General features: G+C 34.1%; 1 protein-coding gene across 4 annotated transcripts in view; it reads left to right on the top strand.

Moving 5' to 3' along the window:
• The window catches only part of LOC138711787 (neprilysin-11-like), a 96,146-nt gene that overhangs the window by 65,095 nt on the left and 5,668 nt on the right, over positions 1 to 25,383 (top strand). The window contains exons 15-20 of one of the 4 annotated variants that reach the window (XM_069842994.1): positions 1,367 to 1,418; positions 4,416 to 4,483; positions 6,556 to 6,704; positions 8,170 to 8,334; positions 8,508 to 8,703; positions 8,835 to 12,790. In XM_069842994.1, the coding sequence (XP_069699095.1) occupies positions 1,367 to 1,418; positions 4,416 to 4,483; positions 6,556 to 6,704; positions 8,170 to 8,334; positions 8,508 to 8,684 (611 nt within the window). In that variant the 3' untranslated portion in view covers positions 8,685 to 8,703; positions 8,835 to 12,790. Of the gene's footprint in view, positions 1 to 1,366; positions 1,419 to 4,415; positions 4,484 to 6,400; positions 6,454 to 6,555; positions 6,705 to 8,169; positions 8,335 to 8,507; positions 12,791 to 25,383 lie in introns of those variants that run through there. The other 3 variants (XM_069842995.1, XM_069842993.1, XM_069842996.1) reach the window with 3 other exon arrangements.

The following is a 25,383-nucleotide window of genomic DNA, read 5'->3' on the forward strand; positions in this document are numbered from 1 at the left end:
ACGAAACGAACACACGTGCTTGTTACTCAAGCCTTCAACTACAACTGACTTAATTTGCATTGGTGTTGCTTCATCCAATTAACAGTTCTACCAACATGTGCATTATTTATGAAATGACCCTAGTATTTAATAATTATGAGAAATAATTATGCCATTGAAATCAGCAGTCTTTCCAGAAGCTAGTGGTGTAATTTGTTTTGCAAAAATGTTAGCAATAACATCAGGAGTTCAGGAGAGAACAAATTGCCTTGTGCTCCTAAATGGTGTGTTCAATCGGACATTTCTACGCCAGTTACTGGATAACTTTTTTTTTAGTTTTAAGATGTTTTTATTAAAAGTACCAAGTCTCTTGGACCCTTGCCACTAGATAACCTTGGCAACAGCGTATTTTCTCTGACCTAACTGATTTAGTGGCTGCTGGTATAGTATCTTGTGTCATCTCACTGACGTTGATTAATCTCTGAGGATGGTGTGATGAAGCACCGAAACAACTGTAAGCCGCACAGACTTACATAATTAAGACGAGTAAGTTCCGCTAGTTAATCAATTACTTATAATCTCTCTTGTTGAAAGTGTCGTAAAATAAACAATGACCAAACAATATTGTATATTAAGCTAATGTGAATACAGTTTAGATCTGACGAACAGTGTGATAGAGAGATAACAGTATATTAGATATTTGTTTATTTTTGTTTCAAAATCCAAATGTGTTTATTTATTGAGCTTATTGAGGCATGCACGCACACACACACAAATATATATAACTGAAAATATGAGACTGATTATCATTTTTTGTCTGGCCGCGAAACCATGTGGCCCGGGTTCGAATCCCGGTTGGGGCAAGTTATCTGGTTGAGGTTTTTTCCGGGGTTTTCCCTCAACCCAATACGAGCAAATGCTGGGTAACTTTCGGTGCTGGACCCCAGACTCATTTCACCGGCATTATCACCTTCATTTCATTCAGACGCTAAATAACCCAGATGTTGATACAGCGTCGTAAAATAACCCAATAAAAAAAAATAAACCATTTTAAATTAACATTGATGAAATATCTATATTTGTAATACTAGTTAGACGAGTATAGAACCATAGAGTGTCAGAAATTACTTTGATACACTACTGATGGTGCTTTTATACCTGTATCCATACACATGAGACTTGACTGAAATAAAACTGAGTATATGATTACAGGTAAAATTTTGAGTCATGATACAAGAGATTTTAAGGTGTGAACAAGAAAATTAACAGGCACATTTTCATATAGAAAAACGATATTATATCTATCCTTCTATAGACCATCTCATTGTCTTGTAATTTATTAAAAGATCAACTGAATACAAAATAAAATATCATTTTTTGTTAACAGCTTTCCCAGCTGGAATTCTGCAACCTCCATTCTTCCATAAAGGAAGACCAGAGTAAGTTCACTGTTATGTTTTATAATATATGTCATAGTCACTACTGAACAAATTTATAAAGGTTTTTAATATAGGGGTCATTCTCCTGAAAAAGTAAATTTCACTGTCACAGTAACGTTTCTGCACAAATAAGCACTCAGTATTAATACTTACTTATGGCTTTTAAGGAACCCAGAGGTTCATTGCCGCTCTCACATAAGCCCGCCATCAGTCCCTCCCTGAGCAAGATTAATCCAGTCCCTACCATCATATCCCGCCTCTCTCAAATCCATTTTAACATTATCCTCCCATCTACATTTCGGCCTCCCCAAAGGTCTTATTCCCTCCGGCCTCCCAAATTCAGTATTAATACTAAAATTAAAAATAAAAATGGTGAACATACAAATACAGTTGAAATTGTAAATTAATTTTATTTCCTACAATTAAATTTCCTACAAACATTAAGTCATGTCCGTGGTCTGTCACAACCCTCAAACAGATTAACCCCAGAATGCTATCATCATTGAGTATTGTATTGCTATTGATATGTAAAAATGACGTAATAGGCGAAAAGAGTGTTTTTGGGCTTTATATTCGTTTCGGAATATAATTTTTATTTCTTTCTTTGTAGTTTTATTTGTTTAGGTGTCTTTTTTGTTTCTAATTTTTATATTCATGAAAATAAATTTACATGAAATATAAAATCATATTGATCTACTACAAGAAAATATTTATGAATATAATTTTTATTTCGTTTCTTTAATTTTATTTGTTTTTTGTTTAATTTCTGCTTATATCAGGTGGTTATAATTAAACTGACGGTGTTCAGCGTGACACAGCACGGACTCTAACGATCGTATGAGTGTGAAACCTGGCAGATATGCTAATTAAGCAATGCGTTCGCGAATTATTCCAAAAAAAATTTGTTCCAAATCTTGGACCAGGTGAAAATATGGCGCTGTAAGCAGTCAGAACGTGGTATGGGCGCAGGAAAAATGCAGGAAAGATCAAACACATAATAATGGTGATTCTGGCACGTTTACTAGGAACTATGGTTACAAACACTGTTCAACATGGCCTCCCATCTCAGCAACATGTTGCCTCCATAACACGGTATGGTCGACAGTTGCTCGCAGCATATCTGGTGAAATCAGAGCGACATGTCGTTGTATGCTAGCCTTTAGATCAGGCAGAGACCGGATATGTCCCTGATAGACACGATCTTTAAAATTTCCCCACAACCAGAAGTCACATGGATTTAGGTCTGGGGATCTTGAAGGTCACGCATCTGGAAATTGCCTAGAGATAATGTGGTCGTTACGAAAGTCTCTTGCAGCAAGTCTTTCACCTGGGGAGCTACATGTGATGTTACGCCATCTTGTATTAAAATAATGGTGTGGTCACAGTTACATTCTTGCAAAGCTAAAATCACGTGTTGCACAAGCAGGTGTCTGTAACATGCAGATGTCACTGTACACCTAACAGGCCCGTGAGGTGTTCATGTGTTTAATCTTTCCTGTCTTTTTTTCTGCGCCTGTGTCACGTTCTCACTGCTTACAGCGCCATATTTTCACCTGGTGGCAAGACTTGGAACTATTTTCTTTTTGCATAAATCGCGAGCCCGCGAGGTGTTCATGTGTTTAATCTTTCTTGCCTTTTTTCTGCGCCCTTGTCACGTTCTCACTGCTTACAGCGCCATATTTTCACCTGGTGGCAAGACTTGGAACTATTTTCTTTTTGCATAAATCACGAGCGCATTGCTAAATTAGTATATATACCAGGTTTCACACTCCTAGGATCATTACAGTCCGTGCTGTGCCATGTTGAAAACTGTCAGTTTAATTATAACCATCTGATATCAAAATAAATAATTTACAGGAAACAAAACACCATATCGTCGTCATTCAGGCAGACGTCACTAAGTCCAAAATTGACGAAGTCCATTATTTTGGATATTTTAAGAAATAATGTGTATCTACATGGCAACAATTCCACATTTATGCCGATAAAATTAACTAGGAGATATAATCAGAAAAAAAAAATAGGTTAAATTATGGCAAAATAGATTTTTAAAATTTGATTAAACTTTAAAATATTTTGGACTTAGTAATTTCTGCCAGAACGATGACAATATAAATTTAACTACAAGAAAAGATTTTAGAATACAATTTTATTCTCCTTTTCTTTTCTTCGATAGCAGAATACATGGTGAGTTTCCTGTTTCCTTGTTCCTGTTTCTTCTTTCCTCTTTCTTTTGTTTTCTACAATTATTCTCAATCTTTCCTACTATATCTTCCATTAATTTTTTCTCCTTGAGCTGAACTTCATCCCGGTATGTATTTTGGATCCTTATCACTGTCACAAGCTCCATATTCAATCTCTACATTGCCTTCAGCACCATCATCTGAACTTTGTTAGATAAAACACACTTATAACGAAATAATTGAATTGCATTGACAGAAAATTGTCTATTAATACTATTGATACGTAAATCTGACGTACACTTCCAAATATATCTTATAATAACTTGCTAAGTGTGTAAATTGCAACCTGCTGTCATGACTGATAGTAATTGACAGATGGAGACATAGCTAGAAGAAGGAGAGGCATGTTTGGCTGGAAAAGTAGTGAGGATCAATTGCTTACCCATTAAACGTCAAAATTACATATGATAGCATTCTAGGGTTAATACAAAAGGTTGTAAATCAAAATGGGAACTAAATTATAAACCAAAAACTGCATTTTTTGATATGTAAATACATCAAGGTAAAACTTGAAACAAATAGGTGATATGAAAACAATGAGTTTTACAGCAGACGAAATTTTCATAAAAAAAAATAAAAAATGTATAAATCAGATTTCACATGTTGTCAATGACAATAACATTAAAGTAACTTGTATTGTATTGTTATCATTAGTATGGCTAGAACAAATACAACTTCCTAGTTGAGTTATTTTGAGATGATTAATTTATATTTATACTACTATTATAAAATATATTTTTCCTCTTCACTTTAGGGCTCTGAATTATGGAAGTATTGGTGTTGTGATAGGACATGAGATTACACATGGATTCGATGATATGGGTAAGATGATTATTTATTTCCTTATTAATGGCGCACATCTTTGTTTTGGACTTGTATTTGCTCCTGGATTTTAAAAGCTTGATGTACGAATTGTTGTAATAATAGTACATTTAATGAGAATTAACTTATTTGCTGGCATATAAGATGCACCCCCCTTTCTTGTACAGATTTTTTAGGGAAAAAACTTAACACTGAATATTATAATGAATGTACAGTATTTTAAATAGGCGTATAAAAATACGTAGTAATATTTTCATCAAATGCCTAATCTAAGGAAGAACACCTTTTAATCTTCTTCGTCAAAATCTATTTATTTATTTATTTATTTATTTATTTACTTACTTACTTACTTATTTACTTACTTACTTATTTACTTACTTACTTATTTACTTACTTACTTATTTACTTACTTACTTATTTACTTACTTATTTACTTACTTACTTATTTACTTACTTATTTACTTACTTACTTATTTACTTACTTACTTATTTACTTACTTACTTATTTACTTACTTATTTACTTACTTACTTACTTATTTATTTATTTATTTATTTATTTATTTATTTATTTATTTATTTATTCTGGTAGAGTCAAGGCCATGAGGCCTTCTCTTCCACACTACCAGAAGTGAAATACTGGTACATAACGAAACAATGACAAAAATAGTAAAGTCATACTTAAGTGTAAAAATCATTTTCATGCACCTTAACAAGCTTACATGGGCTATAATGAAATATTAACTAAACATGATACGTCATAATTAAGTTATTTACAATTCATATCCTAATTCTACTTTATGATAGGCCTAAATGGCAATTTATATACACAGAATAACCTATAAAAATCGGCTAACACTCACAAATCAATATTATGTAAAAGTATGTCTCCAGAGCTAAATGAAAAGTCACTTGAAACCTCTTCTAAATCAGAATATTGAGTCCTTATACAACAAATTTTCTTCTATACCATCCAGTGCATTACTAGTACACTTCTTAAATGATTTAATCACCGTCTCAGTATTCACAGCATCCCATGACTCACACTTTGATGTCAAGATTCGATTAGGGAAAATTTTGGGTGAAAGTATGGCCAAATTCATAAGACACGTGTCTCGGCTTTTTTCCATATAAGCCTGGGGTTAAAGAGAGAAAAAAAAAAAAAAAAGGTACCTGGTTCTAATGAAGTGCGCTGGTAGCAATCTAAAACATGGGGGCATGAGATAGTTACTCTGCCTGCCATTAAAAATTCACTTCACCAAATCCCCAAGGTAAAAAAAAAAAAAAAAAAAAAAAAAAAAAAAAAAAAAAAAAAAAAAAAAAAAAAGAGAGAGAGAGAGAGAGAAAAAAAATGGAAAATGACGAATCATACGACTGTAGTCTACCATACTTGCTTATTGCTGCAACAGGAAATGATGTGGCAGCATGGCTCAGGTGGTAGCACATTGGACACGAGTGTAGTCAGTGCATGAAGTTTGAGTTCGAATCTCTTTTCGTCATTTTTTTTGTGTTTTTAATTTAATACCCATATTCGTAACTTCCTAAGGTTATATAATTTATTTATTTATTCTGGTGTAGTTAAGGCCTTCTCTTCCACACCACCAGAAATACAAATACAATAACAGACATAAAAAGAAAAATCACACTATAAACAAAGTAAAGCCACACAAAAATATACACAGGTCAGAGTCACACAAACTTTCGATGAGTGATGAGTCATTATGCAATGCATGCGAAAATTAATGGTTTGAAGAATAAATTTTCATTTTATATTGGGTCGTATTACATTGCTTTGACACAAAGTATTTCTTCAGATGATTCACATTACTACATATCAGTGATTGATTGTAAACATAGTGTATTGGCACTTTGTATCCAGTTGATATTGAAGTATTAATTTTTGATAACATTTCTCTTAGATTGAATCCAGAGAGGGCTTTGTTTCCTGAGTTCGAGCCCTTTAAAGTTGTAAGTGGTTAGTATATGTATGGATGAATTGCTCACATGTCATAACCTGTATACATAATGAATCTTTTCCATGTAGTCAATACAGCTTTTCATGATGTTTTTGTAGGGCGCCAGAGTGACAAATATGGAAACCTTGCACAATGGTGGTCTAAAGCAACCATTGATACTTACCTGAAGAAGGCTCAATGCTTCATAGAACAGTATAGCATATACAGAGTTCCAGAACTAGATGAGCTTCTTCATATTGAAGTTACGGTCAGTATTATTCTATATTTTCTCGAATATTCCGCGCACTTTTTTCCGAAATAGACAAGTAAAAAAATAAAATGCGGTTTATACAAAATGAATTTGGTAACATTGCCTGATTTTCCTCCTGCGCACTCCTAAGGTGGTAGCACATGCCATTATCTTCCCGTGTGGGAATTTCAATTATTAACATTGTTACATGGCATTTGGATTAGCAATACATGTGTCAGAATCAAGTTCAAGTGTGATAAAGTGTATAGTTTGTGTGTCTTATATTTTTAGTTACGAAAATGAGAATTACTAAAGGTATGAGATTGCGATCCTTTACTTGCAAGGAAAAACTTAAAATTATCAGAAATGTGGAGGAACATGAAAATCGTGATGTGCGCTATTAATGTTATAGGATATTGTGTAAACAGCCGATTAAGCAACACAATTGACATGCTTGCAATGCGTGTGCGAAGTTGGGTTTGAACAAATTTCCGGAAAAGAATAGCTTTACATGGAAAACAAACATCAATACTAATAATGAAACTGTACATACAGTAAAGTAAGATGTGTGTCTTAACAGGTACCAGTCAAAGTGTTTTACATTTTGATTACACAACTTTTAACACTATATCACTTCGGAAAACGTATTATGTGTCTTTCACGTGTTAAATTTTATATTACCTCATTAACATGTTTCAGCCTGCTATTGGTCATATTCAGAACTGGTTGTTGTTGGTCTTGGCGCCTTTTGTTTGTGTTTCCTGTGGGGGTGTGTTTATGTAGTGTATTGTGGAGTCAAAGAGTGTGTATGTGTTCTGAAATTGAGTTGTGTGTTGAGAATTTCATCTGGATGTGTTTTTTTGTGTCCGTATATTTCGTATTGTTCTAGTGTGTTTAGTTTCTGGCTTTTTGGTTGGATGTGTAGAATTTCCATGTCTTTGTTGATGTCTCTGTTGCCAAGACCAGCAACAACCAGTTCTGAAGATGGCTGATAGCAGGATGAAACATGTTAACGAGGTAATATAAAATTTAACACGTGAAAGACACATAATACGTTTTCCAAAATGTTTTAATAAATTTCGTCACAGTTACAAGTGAAAAATGAACAATAATTATATTGATAATAACATTAATCATTGTTAGTGGGCAAAAAACTTAAAATTAAGATAGCTGAGGACGTTGTGAAAAGTTTAAAGAGTGTGTCTGTGTATAGAATTTTGAATACAAGTTTTGCCACATATTTCTGATATTAATTTGTTTTTTTTTTTTCTTGTGAGTAAATTTTATGCATGGTTAGTGTTAATGTACTATTTGTGAAGGTTAGTATACTAGGGTTACTCAATAACGAGGCACTGGAGACCATGAGTTCCTTTATATCAAAACACTCAGCTAAGATCCTTGAACAAACTCTGGAAGTTTGTCAGCAGATTTCGTATTCACCCTTTATAATGGAAACAATAATGTTCACTATTTGTAATTGTAGATGAATGGCGTTACAACACAAGGAGAAAATATGGCAGATAATGGAGGGATGAGACAAGCATTTCTAGCTTACCAGAAGTATGTGGAAAAGAATGGACGTGACCCTCGTCTTCCAGGCTTAGAGCAATTTTCGCCAGAACAATTGTTCTTCCTTGGATTTGCCACTGTAAGTACAGAATTTCTAAGATTTTGTTGGTCCTAATCATTCATTTACAACATCACAGTACCGGTACATTCTTTACTTGTAGTACAATAAGTCTATTGTGTAATTATTAGCATTAAAATTGCATTATTTATATTGTTATAACATTTTTATCACTCTTAATTTTCTTTCCCAAGGTATGGTGCGAGTCAACGACAAAAGAAAATCTTCTACAAGAAGTTTTAACTGATCCTCATAGTCCACAGAGACTCAGAGTGCAAGGAACTTTGGCAAATTCTCAGGATTTTGCAAGGGCCTGGAACTGTCCAGCTGGTTCTCCAATGAACCCAAGAAACAAATGCTTAATATGGTAGAATCACATTCTTTTACTTTGTAAGTAAGCTGGATACATATGTATGTATATATACTTGCATTTATTTCTTTTCATCTCTCAATGTGTCCAATTTCTAACTTATTTCCATTAGGTCATTCTTATAGAACATCAGTAATTTATTTCGTTACAGATAATTACAGCAACCCAAGAAACTGATTTTTAACTCATTTTGTACGTCTTAAATGAAATAAATTTGTATATCAAAATCATAATATGTAAGTATCTAACTCTAAAATAATGTTACGTTGAAATAAACTTATTATTTACCTGCACTATAACTCTGCAATGATAGTAATTTGAAAGATTGCATGATATTCGTATCTGTGGTTTATGGACAGCTTGTAGAAAAAAGTTTTCTATTCGAAGAAACATTGTTAACTGAAGTAGAAGTATACCTACAAACTTGTTTTCTGGCTACTTTTTTCTTAGTAGTTTACATACAAAATATTATTTAATAATTGAAGGGTTCAGAACCATAGTGGGCCAAGCGCCATTTCCTAAAACCATAGAAAACAAGGGTTAAAATGAGGTCATTACCACAATTCAATGGAAACATATACCAAGTAATATAAAATATACACATTAAAAGTAAATGATATGTCAATATTCATTAAACTATAGTATTCACTTAACTTTAACCCTTGCTTTCTCCATTTTTAATAAATGGTGCTTGGCCCACTATGGCTCTGAACCCTTCAATTACATGAAGAATGACTAAAAATTTCTTACTCTTACACAATCATTAGTAATCCTCAATCTTCATTTGTCTGTTTTTGTTTTGTTTTGTTTGATAGGTCTATCCTTATAGTACTATGTGATTTTACGTCAATATACACTAGTTCTTTGAATTTGTGTTTGTAGTTTTATTTTCTACCAAAGCAATGATCCAGTCCATGGACTGTAATTGTTATGGCAGAAATTCACCACTATGATTTAGAATTGGTTAGCACTCACCTTAGCCAACAGATATAGCTCCATCAGACTTATCTGGGAACAGATGCATTGTAGGACCCACAGTCTGTTCAGTAGGATCTTATTGTAATTGATAATCAAATTTTTCTCTTAAGAGTTGTCCACTCTTTTATATGCTTGAATAATGCTACTATTGATGTATATTTTCCTATACCAACAACAGAGTCATTACCGGTACCTCTGAAGCTTACTTTTGATCTATTTTTCTGTGGACCAACAAACTCATTACTTTGAACCAAAATAAAGAATAATGCAGCTGTTAATATTCATTTACAGATAAAATATATATACAACACTGTATCACTACGGAATATGTATGGAAAGACTTTCCTGTGTTAAATTTCAACGTACCTTGTTTACATGTTTTGAACTGGGTCATCTTCAGAACTGGTCATTGTTGGTCTTGGCACCACTTGTTCTGTTTACTGTGAGGGTGTGTTCCTGTGGTATAGTGTAGAATCAAAGAGTGTGTGTGTTTTGAAGTTGAATTGTGTGTTGAGAATTTCGTTGGGGTGTGTTTTTGTGTGTCTTTATATTTCATATTGTTGTAGTGTGTTTAGTTTCTGGCTTTTTGGTTGGATGTGTAGTATTTCCATGTCTGTGTTGATGTCTCTGTGGGTGTGGTTAGCATTTGTGATGTGTTCTGCATATGTGGAGGTGTTTTATAATTTGGTTATGGCTGTGATGTAAGAAAAAACATAATCACAAAAAACATAAGAATACAACACAAACACAAGAACACAAAAAATACATCACACTAAGAACTAAAACAAAAACACACAAAATTGCAACCTCCTTCAAGAAATTAAATTACAACATCGTATACAGAACAAATAACACTCTACAAAAACATCTCAACACACAAACAACACAAACAAACAAATACAACCACACAGGCGTATACAAACTCAAATGTAACACCTGCAACAACTTCTACATAGGACAGACAGGCAGATCGTTTCAAACACGTTACAAAGAACACATCACAGCCATAACAAAATTACAAAACACCCCACATATGCAGAACACATCACAAATGCTAACCACACCCACAGAGACATCAACACAGACATGGAAATACTACACATCGAACCAAAAAGCCAGAAACTAAACACACTAGAACAATATGAAATATACAGACACACAAAAACACACCCCAACGATATTCTCAACATACAACTCAACTTCAAAACACACACACTCTTTGACTCTACACTATACCACAGGAACACACCTTCACAGGAAACAGAACAAGTGGCGCCAAGACCAACAACGACCAGTTCTGAAGATGACACATAAATAGGTCGAAACATGTAAACAAGGTACGTTGAAATTTAACACAGGAAAGTCTTTCCATACATATTCCGAAGTAAAATATATACTCCACCATTTACTAACAACTTTCTTCCTCCCTTCCCCCCGACTTTGCAGTCCTATAATGCATCTGTTCCTTTTTCTGTTTTCTCAGTTCATAATTCACATGAGAGTCAATATATGATTATGGGTGTGACATCTGCAGCAATAAACGTGCATGAAAATCTGTGGCTGCACATATTTGCAAAATTGCCAAAATGGGGATTAGTACAATTAAAATTGTTCTTTGGGTCTGTGAGGAAATATTTCAAATTAATTTGTTATAAACGTCAGAATAAAATTAATATGTAATGGTTATGGGTGTGACATAAAAAGGACATGGAAATTTGACTTCTCACACTCCCTGTCAGATTCCTGTGGATCTATTTAGTTTTCAAGCACAGTAATTTTTTTGTGTACTTAAGGCACCAACAATCAAGAACATGGAACAATAATATCTTTATATAGGTTATGGAATGAAATATTAATTTGGAAAATTATGGTTACGGGTGTGACCTGTGCAATAATAAATTGATCAATTTTACTATTCCTATTGACTGTACAATACTACATACAGACTAATAACTGATAAACAACATAAAGTGATTTCTGAAAATTAGGCTATTTGAAACTCATGTGATTTCTACTATCTAACATTTTTGCTTTTGGGAGTTCTGCTTTCTGGATTCCCATGACATTTCCTCAGAGTACACCCACACTCTTCCCTGTTTCTTTAGATATTAAACTGAAAAAGTTCATTATCAGTGCTGAAAACCTGAGCCCTATACTTATCCCTTTTTCTGCTTGAATCATCTAAATCTCCGCAGTTAACATCCATGCATACATTTTTCTCTTCAAAATGTTGTTTTGTTTGGCTACAGTTGGGATCACTTGATTCGATTACACCTTTGATTTTTATCTCGTTGTCTTTCTTTCTCTAGATATTGATATTTTTCTAGGTCTTCTTTCAATTTGGTACGGTGCCTTGAAATCTTTTCTTTTGATGTCATAGGCATGATTATCTAACCTAAAATCAATCAATCCCTTTTATGAGGTTCAGAAGATTGTGATGGAAATTCTGAAGGTCTCTCTTCAAATTCTACACTATCATTTATATGTCAACACATAAATTTTTGTTTTACTGTACAAATCGAATAATTATTTTACTCGTTTCATTTCCCTTTATCTTTTATGTTTGTTAATTCCGGATCCCAGTGGTCAACCTCACTTGAGGATGGATGATTTTAAATAAATCTTAGTAGTAGTTTAGGTCACACAATATACCTAGGCCTGTAGATAAAGTACTAGTACTAACTGAGAGTTTATTACAAAGTTGAAATTTCATGATAAAGATGTCACACTCATAACCATTACAATTAATCGAACAATAAGATTTCAAAATCATATTAATAGCAGAATATACTGGTGGTGTTGGACTAATTTTACAACTACAATATTAAGTGTGAAAAAAGCATGTATTATTGATATTATCATGAAGAAAAGCATTTTCTGGTTACGGGTATGACAGATTCTTTACATTTGCTTGACTTACTTGAAAATTTGATTCAGTACCGGTATACCCGACTCTACCCAACGACCACTTGAACATTAATTAGACACAACAAAAACCACCATGTTCAGCTTCAGTTAGTAAATATAGGATTGCCAAATTGCTCTGTTTCAACCATATTACAAATTAAGTGCACAGTGGTAGGTTTGATGTATGTTTTTGACTAAATAAAGAAAACTGATTCACTTTCAGTGCTAAATTACTAAACTGGACACAATAAACTTTCAAATAAGATCTGATACATAGGTCAGAACAACATTTTATTTTTCTACATCAATGTCTTATATCCCATGGATTGTCCCATGACTAGAATGAGGTTCAAACGGACAGGTTCACAGATATGTATGTAAACGATACAGTGCATAACTTTTCTGACAGCATGGCAGTATATTTTTTAAAACTGGGATAACAACTCAGTTCATCATTGAAACATATGTGTAACTTTGCAAAGCTGCTGTATTGAAAAATGAAATATAACAGTTTTAACTGAAATATTTTTTTTTAGTTATAGGTTAAGAACTTTTCAGCCATATGTAATATTGTTGCAATCAATGCATTTTCAAATAAAGTGGGCACAAATTTAGTAGCTATCTAGGTCTCACCATCTTCTGAAACAGAAAAGTAGTCATTTCTAGTACTTTGTTATTGTGATTCAACAGCATTTTTTTTAATAAAATATTGGTATGAGCTGGTAAATTTGTTATGTAAACAACTTTCCTGTGTTAATGGTATTTTACCTTAGTTAATTATTAATTTCAGCTTGATATCTGTCATCTTCAGATTTATAGTGAGCTCCTGCACTTGTTTCCAGGGCGGCTTCTTCTTTTTGGTGCCTTGGTGGGGGTTCGTTTATGATCGGTAGTATTGTGTCAAATAGGGTGTGCATTCTGAAATTTAATTGTGCACTCAAAAAAGTTTCATATCCATGGTTCAAGAATTAAAACAGAAAATCAATATCCCGAATTTAAAAGAAAACTTACAAATTAAACCAAACCCTTTAACTCTATTAAATATAGAGTATAATCTAAATTTAACAGAAGAAATACTGAAATGAGAAGTAAATACTGAAATAATGAAACAATTGTCTTTAGAGACAATTAGTATTAGGTACCCTCCACAAAACTGGCTTCATTTATACACCGACGGAGCTTTGATCTCCAGGGAACAAGGTGCAGGTGCAGGTGTTAATGTGCTGCCTCTTCTCACTTTATAGATTTCTTGGATATGGAACAAGTTTTGATGGAGAAATCATTGCAATAAGTGAAAGTCTCGGGAATCTTCTATGCCACGTGTAAAACACAACTTGTTAGGTAAAAAGTCGAATTCTGTAAATTTTGGACTTGAGATGTTTGTCAATTCAGGTATTCAATTATAACTGTGTTGGTATATTTTCTGAGTTTGGTGAGTAAGGATTACAAAACAAAGCCATCTTAGGTTGGAGCAGGTCAATATCTTTAAATCGTGTATGGAACTCTTTCCAGAGATTTTTAAAACATTGCAGTAGCCTATTTTACACTGTTGAGCAGGAGTTCAATGATTGAAGGCATTGAAATTATAAAAATTGTGCTGTGAGATCTGTGACATCCACAATGAAATCTTCATCTGAAAAATATCTGTCGACATAAATTAATTGATTCTTTCCTTGCGATCTCAAATTCAAAATGTTCAGATGCTCGAATATATCCTTGAGAAAGTTAAGTTCCTCGATCCATGTAGAGTCAACTAGTTCTGGACTGTCTTTATTTTTCTATTATGAATTCTGATTATTAATCACGCAATTCAAAATACCTCGACAGAACTTTTTCTTCGCTTAACCAAAGGATATCGTAATGATAAGAAAAATCGTCAAACTGAGAATTTATGTATGAAAATCTCGACAATTTCTTGACACAACTCGTAACTGACATGTAACGAGTCTATGCCATTAGCAGCACACACTTTTGTTTGTACTGCATTCTGTAAACATAAATGCAATGCTGTGAGGAAGAAGCTCTACAATACATCTACTACGGAACTATTTAATGTCAATAAAAACAAACTAATTTGAATATTATATCATTCTGTAGATGAACTAATAATTTCATACATCTTGATTACACAACTTTTAACATTGTATCACTTCGGAATATGTATGATAAGACTTTCTTGTGTTAAATTTTAAGGTACCTTGTTTACATGTTTCGACCTATTTATGGGTCATCTTCAGAACTGATCATTGTTGGTCTTGGCGCCTCTTGTTGTTTCTTGTGAGGGTGCGTTCGTAGTGTAGAGTCAAACAGTGTATGTGTTTTGAAATTGAGTTGTACTCATCCAACCACCCCACACAACACAAACAAGCTGCATTCCGAACAATGGTACACAGACTATTCAACATACCAATGAACCAACAGGATTACAGTGAAGAACTAAACACAATCAAATACACAGCACAAGAAAACGGATACAACCCCAACATAATAGACAACATAATACGTAAGACAAAACATAACCACAAAAAACAGAAGAATACAACACAAACACAAGAACACAAAAAATACATCACACTAACATACGAAAACAAAAACACACATAAAATTGCAACCTCATTCAAGAAATTAAATTACAACATCGCATACAGAACAAATAACACTCTACAAAAACATCTCAACACACGAACAACACAAACAAACAAATACAACCACACAAGCGTATACAAACTCAAATGTAACATCTGCAACAACTTCTACATAGGACAGACAGGCAGATCATTTCAAAGATCGTTACAAAGAACACCTCACAGCCATAACAAAATTACAAAACACCTCCACATATGCAGAACACATCACAAAAGCCAACCACACCTACAGAGACATCAACACAGACCTGGAAATACTGCACATCCAACCAAAAAGCCAGAAACTCAACACACAACTCAATTTCAAAACACATACACTCTTTGACTCTACACTACGAACGCACCCTCACAGGAAACAAGAAGAGGCACCAAGACCAACAACGATCAGTTCTGAAGATGACCCATAAATAGGTCGAAACATGTAAACAAGGTACGTTAAAATTTAACACAAGAAAGTCTTATCATACATATTCCAAAATAATAATTTCAGGCGTTTGACACTGCTTGTCTTGTAACTAAATAATTTCCATAAATCAACAAAGAGCATCACCTCATCTTTCACTTACATAAGAAGTCAAGAGTCTAGTCAGCCTGAAACTTACTGAACGACTTCTTCCTCAATGTGTAATGTACAACCCTTGTGTTCACCAGTGACTTGTACCTGCGTGCCTTACTTGCTCTGATCAGCGCATATGGGCTGTGAGCACGTTTGCGCTCTCATTGACATCACTGTATAAGAGAATAAACTATATCCATTTGTATTTTAATGTTTTATTGTATAATTACATTTTATTTTGTATACTTAGTTATATTTTATCTTATAGTAAACATTTTAAAAGTTTGCGGAACACCAGAATTACATAGAAATTACCTAGGGTTTAAGATATTACTTTCTTTACAAAGAAATATACAAACATTGGATTTCTTACCATTTCTTCATGAACTTAATATTATGTTGACACATGGTTGCAGAAAAATCAACATTTATACATACCAGTAGTTTTGTTTTGAGAGCTCATGAAATTTAACAACTTGGGCTTAAATTGTTTCAAGTATGGGCTATTATTATTACTATTTGTACTAGTTTTGTACTTTCAGTTTTGGATTAATTCCATTGATGCAAATGCACACTTATGCTGGCTGTGCTCTTGTTAATTGCTTTTTAGGCTATGTACCAGTACTTCAAAATATTTGGAGTCACTTCCCATCACAAAGAAATATGTTTTACATTATAATTACATGCGCCTTTCAACTTTGTTTTCTTACACCTGTTAATTAATTTCAGGCAAATCGTAACACTCCACCAGACAGTAATTTTTCCGAGAATTTGCACACCACCTTTTATAACATCATTTTTCACAAAAATGTTGATAAACGCACTGAACATTCAGTTGCATACTATAATCTTTATTTCATAAGGTGATGGAAAGAATTATACAAGGTGGTGCATAAGTACTGTCATCCTCTCAGGAGTTTAGTGCTGAGAGGAATGCGGTTCTGACTAGCCTAGCACAGTACTGGAGTGGGAAGGAACAGTGACAGCGGCAGTCTGGAAGGAAGTACAATCATACTGAAAACATTTCACTTGTATATAGAATACATAACACGTGCACACAGTCACACACTACTACAAACTGAAGACTGCATATTTTTGGACGATTAATACTTCCCACTCTGCTCGGCTCGTCTGTAGCAACAAAAGAATCTACCTGCAACCCCCCGCACCGATGGCAAGAATACCTCAGGTCCCAGCGCTAAACTCATCGGAGGAAGACAGTAGGTATACAATAATACAATATAGTTTTATGAAGTGTCCTGCACCGTGGCATCGTGGTCTAAGGCATCCTGCCTAGGACTCATGTTACAGAATGCCCGCTGGTTCAAGTCCACATGGGGGAAGAAATTTTTTTCATGAAATTTCGGCCAATGTATGGGACCGGTGCCCACCCAGCATCATGATGCACTTGGGGAGCTATGATAGGTAGCGAAATCCGGTTGCGAAAGTCAACTATAACAGCTGGGAGGATCATTGTGCTAACCACACGATACTTCCATTCTGGTTGGATGATCGTCCACCTCTACTTCGGCTTGTGGGCGTGAGGCCAGAAGCCAGCTGGTCGGTCTGGGCCCTTCACGAGCTGTAGCACCACGGATTATTATTTATTATTAGTTTTATTAAGTACAAATGAGGATTACAGTCGATAACAGATTCATCGATCTATCGATCAGTTAAATTGATGTTGATTGATGACATTCATTGTAACTACAAGTGGTATGTAATTTTCATTTGTACTTAATAAAACTATATTGTATTACTATATACCTATTTATGCACCACCTTGTATAACAATGTCATGTTAATTAATGTTCATTTTATTCTTTCCTAAGAAATTGCTGCGGCCGTCTTGCCATCAAAATCGTGATCATAATTGAACATCATTACCCATAATAGTATGGTAACAACAACTTGGAATCAGTTACTAATATTTTGCATAGATCATTAATTAGAACTTAACCTTGACTTCTTTCATTCAACCAACACTGTAATTTCGTCAAGTAAATTCCTTGCATAATTTATTTGCACTACCATATTTAAGAAACTAGAATAGAGGACTGTTCAGTGCTATTTTCAGGAATTCCCACAAGACTATTTCAAAGAAGAGATCTTATTCAACAGTCATAACTTATATTAAAGAATTATTAAGAAACTAAATTGGCAATTGAAGAAAACGCTTATAGTATTTTTTTAATAGTAATGGAATATTTGATGCTTTCATGTTGGTGTAATTTTTTGAGTATTTATACCGTATTACGAAAAAAATACCTCAAATGTTTTGAAACTTATTAATCAATTTCATTTTCAGAAATCACAGATAACTGAAGATCAATGTTTTAAATACATTATAAACATTATCATGGTGTTATTAATGCTAGCAGGGACTTTCTCTTTAGTAAAGAAAGAATAAATAATGGAACTTTTGCTGGATTGCACACAGAAAAATATTTATTGTACTTCGACCTTAGTTGACTGACAGCTTGGACAACATTTGAAGATACAGTAAAAACCCTGTTTTAACGTTCCCGTTTTTTAAGGAATAATCTATTAAGTCCCAGACAAATTACTATAAAAATAATATAATTAATTTCTATATACAATATAAGCACAGTCTAGTATATATAGTCACGTAGCTCAATACATAGTAAATATGCATCCATAGATAGTTGCTAACCACTAGGATCGCTACTATCACCTCATTACAGACAATGCGAAATAGTACTTGCACAGTCTATTCTTCCTAGTACCCTCATAAACTCAGGCTTCGTGACGGTATATACTAGACTGTGATATAAGGAAACCGAATTTAAGGAATACTTTTCAAGTGGATTTTGTGATAATGTAGCCTGAAATATGGCCTCGACTTTATTAATCAATAGTACCGGCATATTTGTTAGCACATCTCAATTGCTAGTAATGCAGCTGCGTTATTCTTTATCATTCTTTATGGTCTTGCTTTGCATTGCTTTCACAGAGTGATTGCTTTACTTGCTTTGTTCTTGTGAGTTGTGCAGATCCTGTTTCTAAGTTTTTTTTTTTTTTTTTAATGTCATAGGCTATCTTTAGAAATTGAGAAATATGTATATCACTGCTCATGTTAACTCTAGTAAATGCACCTCATTGGACCTGCTAGGGTTAATTCAGAATCTTTCCTAAAGAATGTTGGCATTTGAAGTTACATGCTTAGAAATTTTCTCTGTGGTGAATATCTCAATAGAGTCCACAAATGCATTCAAGAAGATAAGATTCTAGATGATTGCTAAGTATACTTTGATGCAATGTTCAAAAAAATGCTGTCCAAGAAGCACAAGTCGTGATAGAAGGGACCAAGACTTTTTTTTTTTCGTTGTTGGTAACTCTATAGTATCTATTAGATGCTTTATGGTTGTGCTAACAGATGGAGTTACTTGTCAACAATGTGATGCTGAAACGTGTGTTCAGGTTACTGCCCAGTGACAGTCCTGATGAATTTTTATACATGTGATGATTGGTTAATTAATATTAACCCGGCACATTCACAATCACACTCACATTCATACAAATTTCCAGATTCTAGACACCCAAGGAATTTCTCTTCTTCAAGAAAAATTCACCGAGAGCCAAGCCCGGGAATCGAACCCGGGACCTTTAAAAATCAGGATTTTGACTTACATTCCTAACTCATAATATTACCTATAAGTAAAGGTTCGTGAAATTCGCGAGATGTGGTAATGTGAATTGTTTTCATTTTGCCAATTTTTTTTGTACTATTTCTTTAAACTCCTTCCCATAATCCAAAAAACACACTTTCCAATCGCGAAATAACGTGAATTCGTATAATAACACGAAAAATAACACAAAAGTTTTTTAATGAATTCCAGCAATACCCACTGTTTTATTTGCAAAATGTTAACAATAGTGTATTTTTTTGCAATATTTTTATAACTTCAGTCTTTTTTTTTCCGATAGTACATTTTGTTCTGCCATTTAGCCAACAAATGAATGCAGCCATGTATTAAAATCTATGTAAATTGTAAAAACTGAAAACACCACTGTTACTGTGTTTACTATCTTAAGTGAGGATTATAAAACTTGCAAATATACACCGTGTCCCGCTTAAAACACCAATAAAATAAATGGTTATAACTCCAGATATATATGGCAAAGAGAAATAGTCAGGTTTGGTAGTGCAGATCTTGCAATTTATGTAACAATGGTTGCCATGGAGAAATAAATAAATAACAGCAAACTAATTCTATAAAACTAGCCATGTGGACTGTTCAGCAGAAAGTCTCGTGTTTTCTTTGGTTAGCAGAAACATATTAGTATATGTGAAGCATGTTCAACACCAATTTCGTCAGGATTACAACCTTAAAAGACATGATCCCGTTCCTGACTATAAGAGAATAATGGCCTGGGATGCAAAGTTGAAGCAAACAGGAAGTTTGTTGTTGAGCAGTGGTAAACATGCTATGAAAAGAGTTTCTGAAGAGAACATTGGACTCATACGAACCTCCTTTCAATCAATCCAAAAAGCAAGTTTGCAACTCCAGATTCCTTGCAGTACTGTTCATAATGTTCTACACAAAATACTCCGTCTTCAGGCATAAAAAATTCAAATCATACAGCAGATCAAGACCGGTGATAAAGATAAGAGACTAAATTTTGTTGAGAGTGTTTTGACCAAATTGACGAAAACAACTCATACTTAGATCATATACATTTCTCTGACTAATCAACTTTCCACATATCAGGAAAAGTCAACAGACACAATTGCAGAATCTGGGGAAGTGAGAATCTGTCTCTTGTGTTTCAACATGAATGTAATTCACCTAAAGTTAATGTCTGGTGCAGTTTATTGAAAGATTGTGTGATTTTTGCTGAATCTACAATGACTGGTTCAACCTATCTAGATATGTTGGAGTTATATGTTGTGCCACAGCTTCCTGCAGGAACCATTTATCAGCAAGATGGCACTCCTCTTCACTTTGTATTGGAGGTACGCAAGTTTCTTAATGACAATTTTCCCAGACAGTGGATTGGTAGAGGATCTGGGACAATCGCTTGGCCATCAAAGTCACCAGATCTATCACCCTTGGACTTTTTTCTATGGGGATACATCAAGGATCAAGTATACAGAACACCAGTGGCTGACCTCGATTTCAAGCTCAGAATCCACCTTGCGATTCACAATGTCACTACTGAGGAATACCTGGAGAGAGGTGGAAAACTGGTTCAACATCTGCCATGCTACAAATGGTAGTCATATTGAAGAGTATTGAAATTGCAACTCTTTAGGTAGGCCTATTAGAAAATGTTAACAGTTTCAATTAAATAAGTTTTTCATTAGAGCTATGAACTTTTCTTTTATTGATGTTTTAAGAGGGACACAGTGTATAATTTCAAACTAACGCCAACTATTTTTTTAAATAAAACCACTTTCATGGAACTCTTAGTACATGCCTCACAAAGGATTTTGATGAATGACCTTGATTGTCATATCTAAGCAGCAAACCTAATCAATGTCGCTTATGTAGTAAATCCCTGCCATACATGTGACTACCAAAACAATTGTTAAACCCTCAGACCACACCAGTGTTGTACAGTCCACGGAATATTCTTGTATGACATAGATGTTACTAGTTTGTAATAGTGATAATTTATCAATCATTATGCCTCCTATAGTTTCCACATTGAAAGGAAAAACACTGCACAGTCAAAGCCAGAAGATTATTACTAACATTTACGATTACATGAAGGAGGCAAAAGAAGGTACAGATTTTCACCCAGCTTTTTAAAGAAGTGACTAAAGAAGTCCAAGGAGGAGTTGCTGCAACTACTGGAGTCTACGGAAGTTTACGAGACAGAAAAAAGCATGAAGAGAAAGGGCACTCTTTTGGCACTCCTGGAAAAAAACATATATCCCAAAAAAAAAATTACCGACATCAATGATTTCGATGTGTAATCCGTTATACCATATACAATTTCTATGTAGAAGAAAAGTATGCGCCAACAATACACTACACTATTAATTTTCAAGGTAAACCCACAAATCTTAGAACAATAATCAAGGCCTTCGATGGAAGAAACAAAGCCAACTGGATAAACCTCCTACCTCAAATTCTTTACGAAAAGATATGCAAGTGTGGTTAGTGAAACATTACACCATAACAGTCATTATCATACATTTGATGAGCTAAAGGAGACTCTTTATCATTCAAAACTATTTCAACTTCAGTTCTTAGCTCCAATAACCTTGATAGTACTTTTCTGCTGCTCAGCATATATTTTTCTAAATTATAGACATCAGCTCAAAGAATTTGAGTGACCACAAGGGTCTTGAATACAATAAACATGTACAATATAATGTGATGTGATACATTAAAGAAAAAAGAAAGTTAACTGTTGAAAGAAAATATAGGTGGATTAATTGAAATAGAGATGATGATGTAATATTTGAAGAGAATCCTTGATAATATTTATAAGAATAGACATTACATAATCAAAAGGAATGTGAAGTTCCTTAAGATAATTCCATGTGAATTTTGTAATTGAACCTCTACTGCCAAACAGCAAACCAATACAGACCATTGATTAAGAGGGATGTTGTACTTTTGAGAAAGATACAGCAGACAAGGTTCATATATAGACTTCTTCTCAATATCAACTTCGGTGGCCTGATTTAGGTTCCTTTCGAAACGGATAGTAGGGTAAGAACAAGAGCCCGTTTTAAGTGTCTGTTAATAGCAATAATGTCTGCCCGTCTAAAAGAACCATCTGATGATAGACAATGTACTTCCTCATGAATCTCCCAATTCAAAGTTTTTAACGATGTCGCCAAAGCATGTCGTACACGATGATGTCTAGCATTGATCAGCTGCTCGCCTTTAGGGCATTGTTCTAGCACGTGTCCAAGTGTTTCAAGCTCACTACAGTCTGGATGACGGCAGCGGGTTGTGCTTAGAGTTCTTTCAGAATGTAGTAACAAAGTAGAATGTTGGACTCCAACTTCAGAACAGAAAGCTCCTAATAACCTGGAGATTTTTGGGGATGATTTAAACGTATTTACTATTTTAAATGCCTCTGTTAAGACGACATGTAATTGTGGTGACATGCCTTTACTGGCAAGATGTTCTCAGTGAATAAAGCAATGAGTTATGTTCATATAAAGAGAATGAGCTTCAATTCGTGTGCCAACACCAGAATACTGGCCAACCCTTGGTGCTGCCCCATCTTTGCACAAATCAACACAATACTTCCATTTTAATCCTTCAGTACTAAGTAGGTATTCAAAACATTGAAAATGTCCTTCGAGTAGTATCGGCAAGTTCAAGACAACACAGCATTTCTTCCACAATAGATGCAGTTTTGTGGTTTATAAATCTAACATAGACTATCAAAATAGCATGACCAATGATATCGGTGAATTCATCTATCTGTATGGCAAACCACGTGATAGTTTAATACAGTCAATTAGCTGAGACTTTGTATCGTCCACCATTATATTAACACGTCTAGTGATGGTGTCATTAGATAATGGAAGATCATTAACTTTTTTTGCCTGTGACTCACCAAACTCATTTCCAACTTGCAGTAAACATGGCTTAACAAGTGATTCACCTATTGTCAATGCCTCCTTATTTTTAGCAATTTCGTGAGCTACTAAGAATGAAGACTATAAAAGCAGCATCAGTTGATGGATATCTTTTCATGAGCATTTTTTTATCTTTGAAGGCCTTTCGTTTTCTTTCAAAATAATCAGGTGGCTTATTAATAAGATTAGAATGGACACTTTCCAAATGTCGTTTTAGTTTTGCTGGTTTCAGAGCTTCATAAGATAATTTTAAATTACATATGACACATATTGTGAAATGTACCCAATCAATACTTTCATAACTGAAACCAAAATTAATATGAATCCACGTACTTGCGTGTTTTGCTCTTCAAACTTCTTCTCTTAATGCAATCTTCTGTTTGGGTGGTAGTCATGTCAGCAGTAGAAGATGTACCATCGTCTGTTGCTACAGCATCCATATTATCTTGAAGACACTGGTTTTCTTCAGAATCACCTTGATCAACTTCACTGATTGATTTATTATTTCCATATACCTCTGCCTTCTTATTACTACTTTCACGTTTGAAATATTTGTACAGATTATTTTTCGAATCCATTTTAGTTGGGCTGCACAACAATGCAATGATTCTGGCAGACTGAAAGACATGTGCGGTTTACACGGGAAAATAATTACAATTTGTCTCAACAATGAACAATAAATAAATCATTTCTCATTCAAACTCCTGTACTTACTTATACAATATTTCACTGCAAATTCCTCATTGTTGCAGTTGATTTTCATTCGAGATTTCATTTTTATATTGTTGCTCTGCCTTGATCAACTTCACTGATAGATTTATTATTCCCACATACCTATGCCTTCTTATTATTACTTTCACGTTTGAAATATTTGTACAGATTACTTTTTGAATCCATTTTAATTGGGTTGCAAAACAATGCAATGATTTTGGCACACTGAAAGACATGTGCAGTTTACACGGGAAAATAATTACAATTTGTCTCAACAATGAACAATAAATAAATCGTTTCCCATTCAAACTCCTGTATTATCGTCACGGCCTCATGCTTAACATGTTGGCATCTTACAATTACGTGCGGTATGCTTTTAAAACTTAATTTTGCCGACCGATTGTTGCTCTGTAGGTTTCACTCTAAGCGTCACGTTGTCACGTCTACTTCCTCGATAAGAATAAGCACTAGTTTGTTATATTGTTAAATTGCTATTTTTATTATTATTATTATTATTATTATTATTGTTATTTCATATGCGAGTATATTGACATTCTTAACTCTTAATAACTCTTCAATAATAATTTTTAATCACATACCTTAATGTTCGTCCTCAGCACAAGACACTGCAACCTCGGTTTTAGTCCATGTGGATTAGACAAGTAGGTGTCATTTAATAATGGAAGCAGCTTATTGTTTGCAATGTTGAAATTGAGGCGAGTGATTGGAGCGGTGACACAAGAAATTGAAAACAATAATACAATTAAATTTCAAAAACCTGCCAAATCTTATGCACGAGGCCGCTCAAAGACCTGCCGAATGTTAAGCATGAGAGCGCGGCGATAATACCCACTTATACAATATTTCACTGCAAATCCCCATTGTTGCAGTTGTTTTCCATTCGAGATTTCATTTTTATATTGTTGCTCTAAGTACCGGTAATAGATATTAAAGATATGCAATAAACAGAAATTATAATGATTCCTTTTATTTTATGTTGTTTATATAAATAATACAAATATATTTAGAATTCACACCTTGAAATTTTTATGAAAGCTTCTTAAAAGTTTTCACGCCCCCCCCCCCCTCCTTTTACTGTACTGAGGACCCCTGGCCCCCCTGGTTGAGAATTGTTGGCATAGACAACTTATTTCCTTCTCCTTGCTTCACAAGATGCATTAGTTGAACAGCTAGAACATCAACTTCCTAACTGCTGATAGATTCATATCCTAGTGAGTTGAAATGGAATTTATGGTGGACAAAAACAGTGCTGGGATAAGTTTTCTCAGGTACCTACTCACATTCACCATTTTCACCTGTGTATTAACAA

The sequence above is a fragment of the Periplaneta americana genome, chromosome 13, assembly GCF_040183065.1.
Source record: "Periplaneta americana isolate PAMFEO1 chromosome 13, P.americana_PAMFEO1_priV1, whole genome shotgun sequence".
Classification (NCBI taxonomy): domain Eukaryota; kingdom Metazoa; phylum Arthropoda; class Insecta; order Blattodea; family Blattidae; genus Periplaneta; species Periplaneta americana.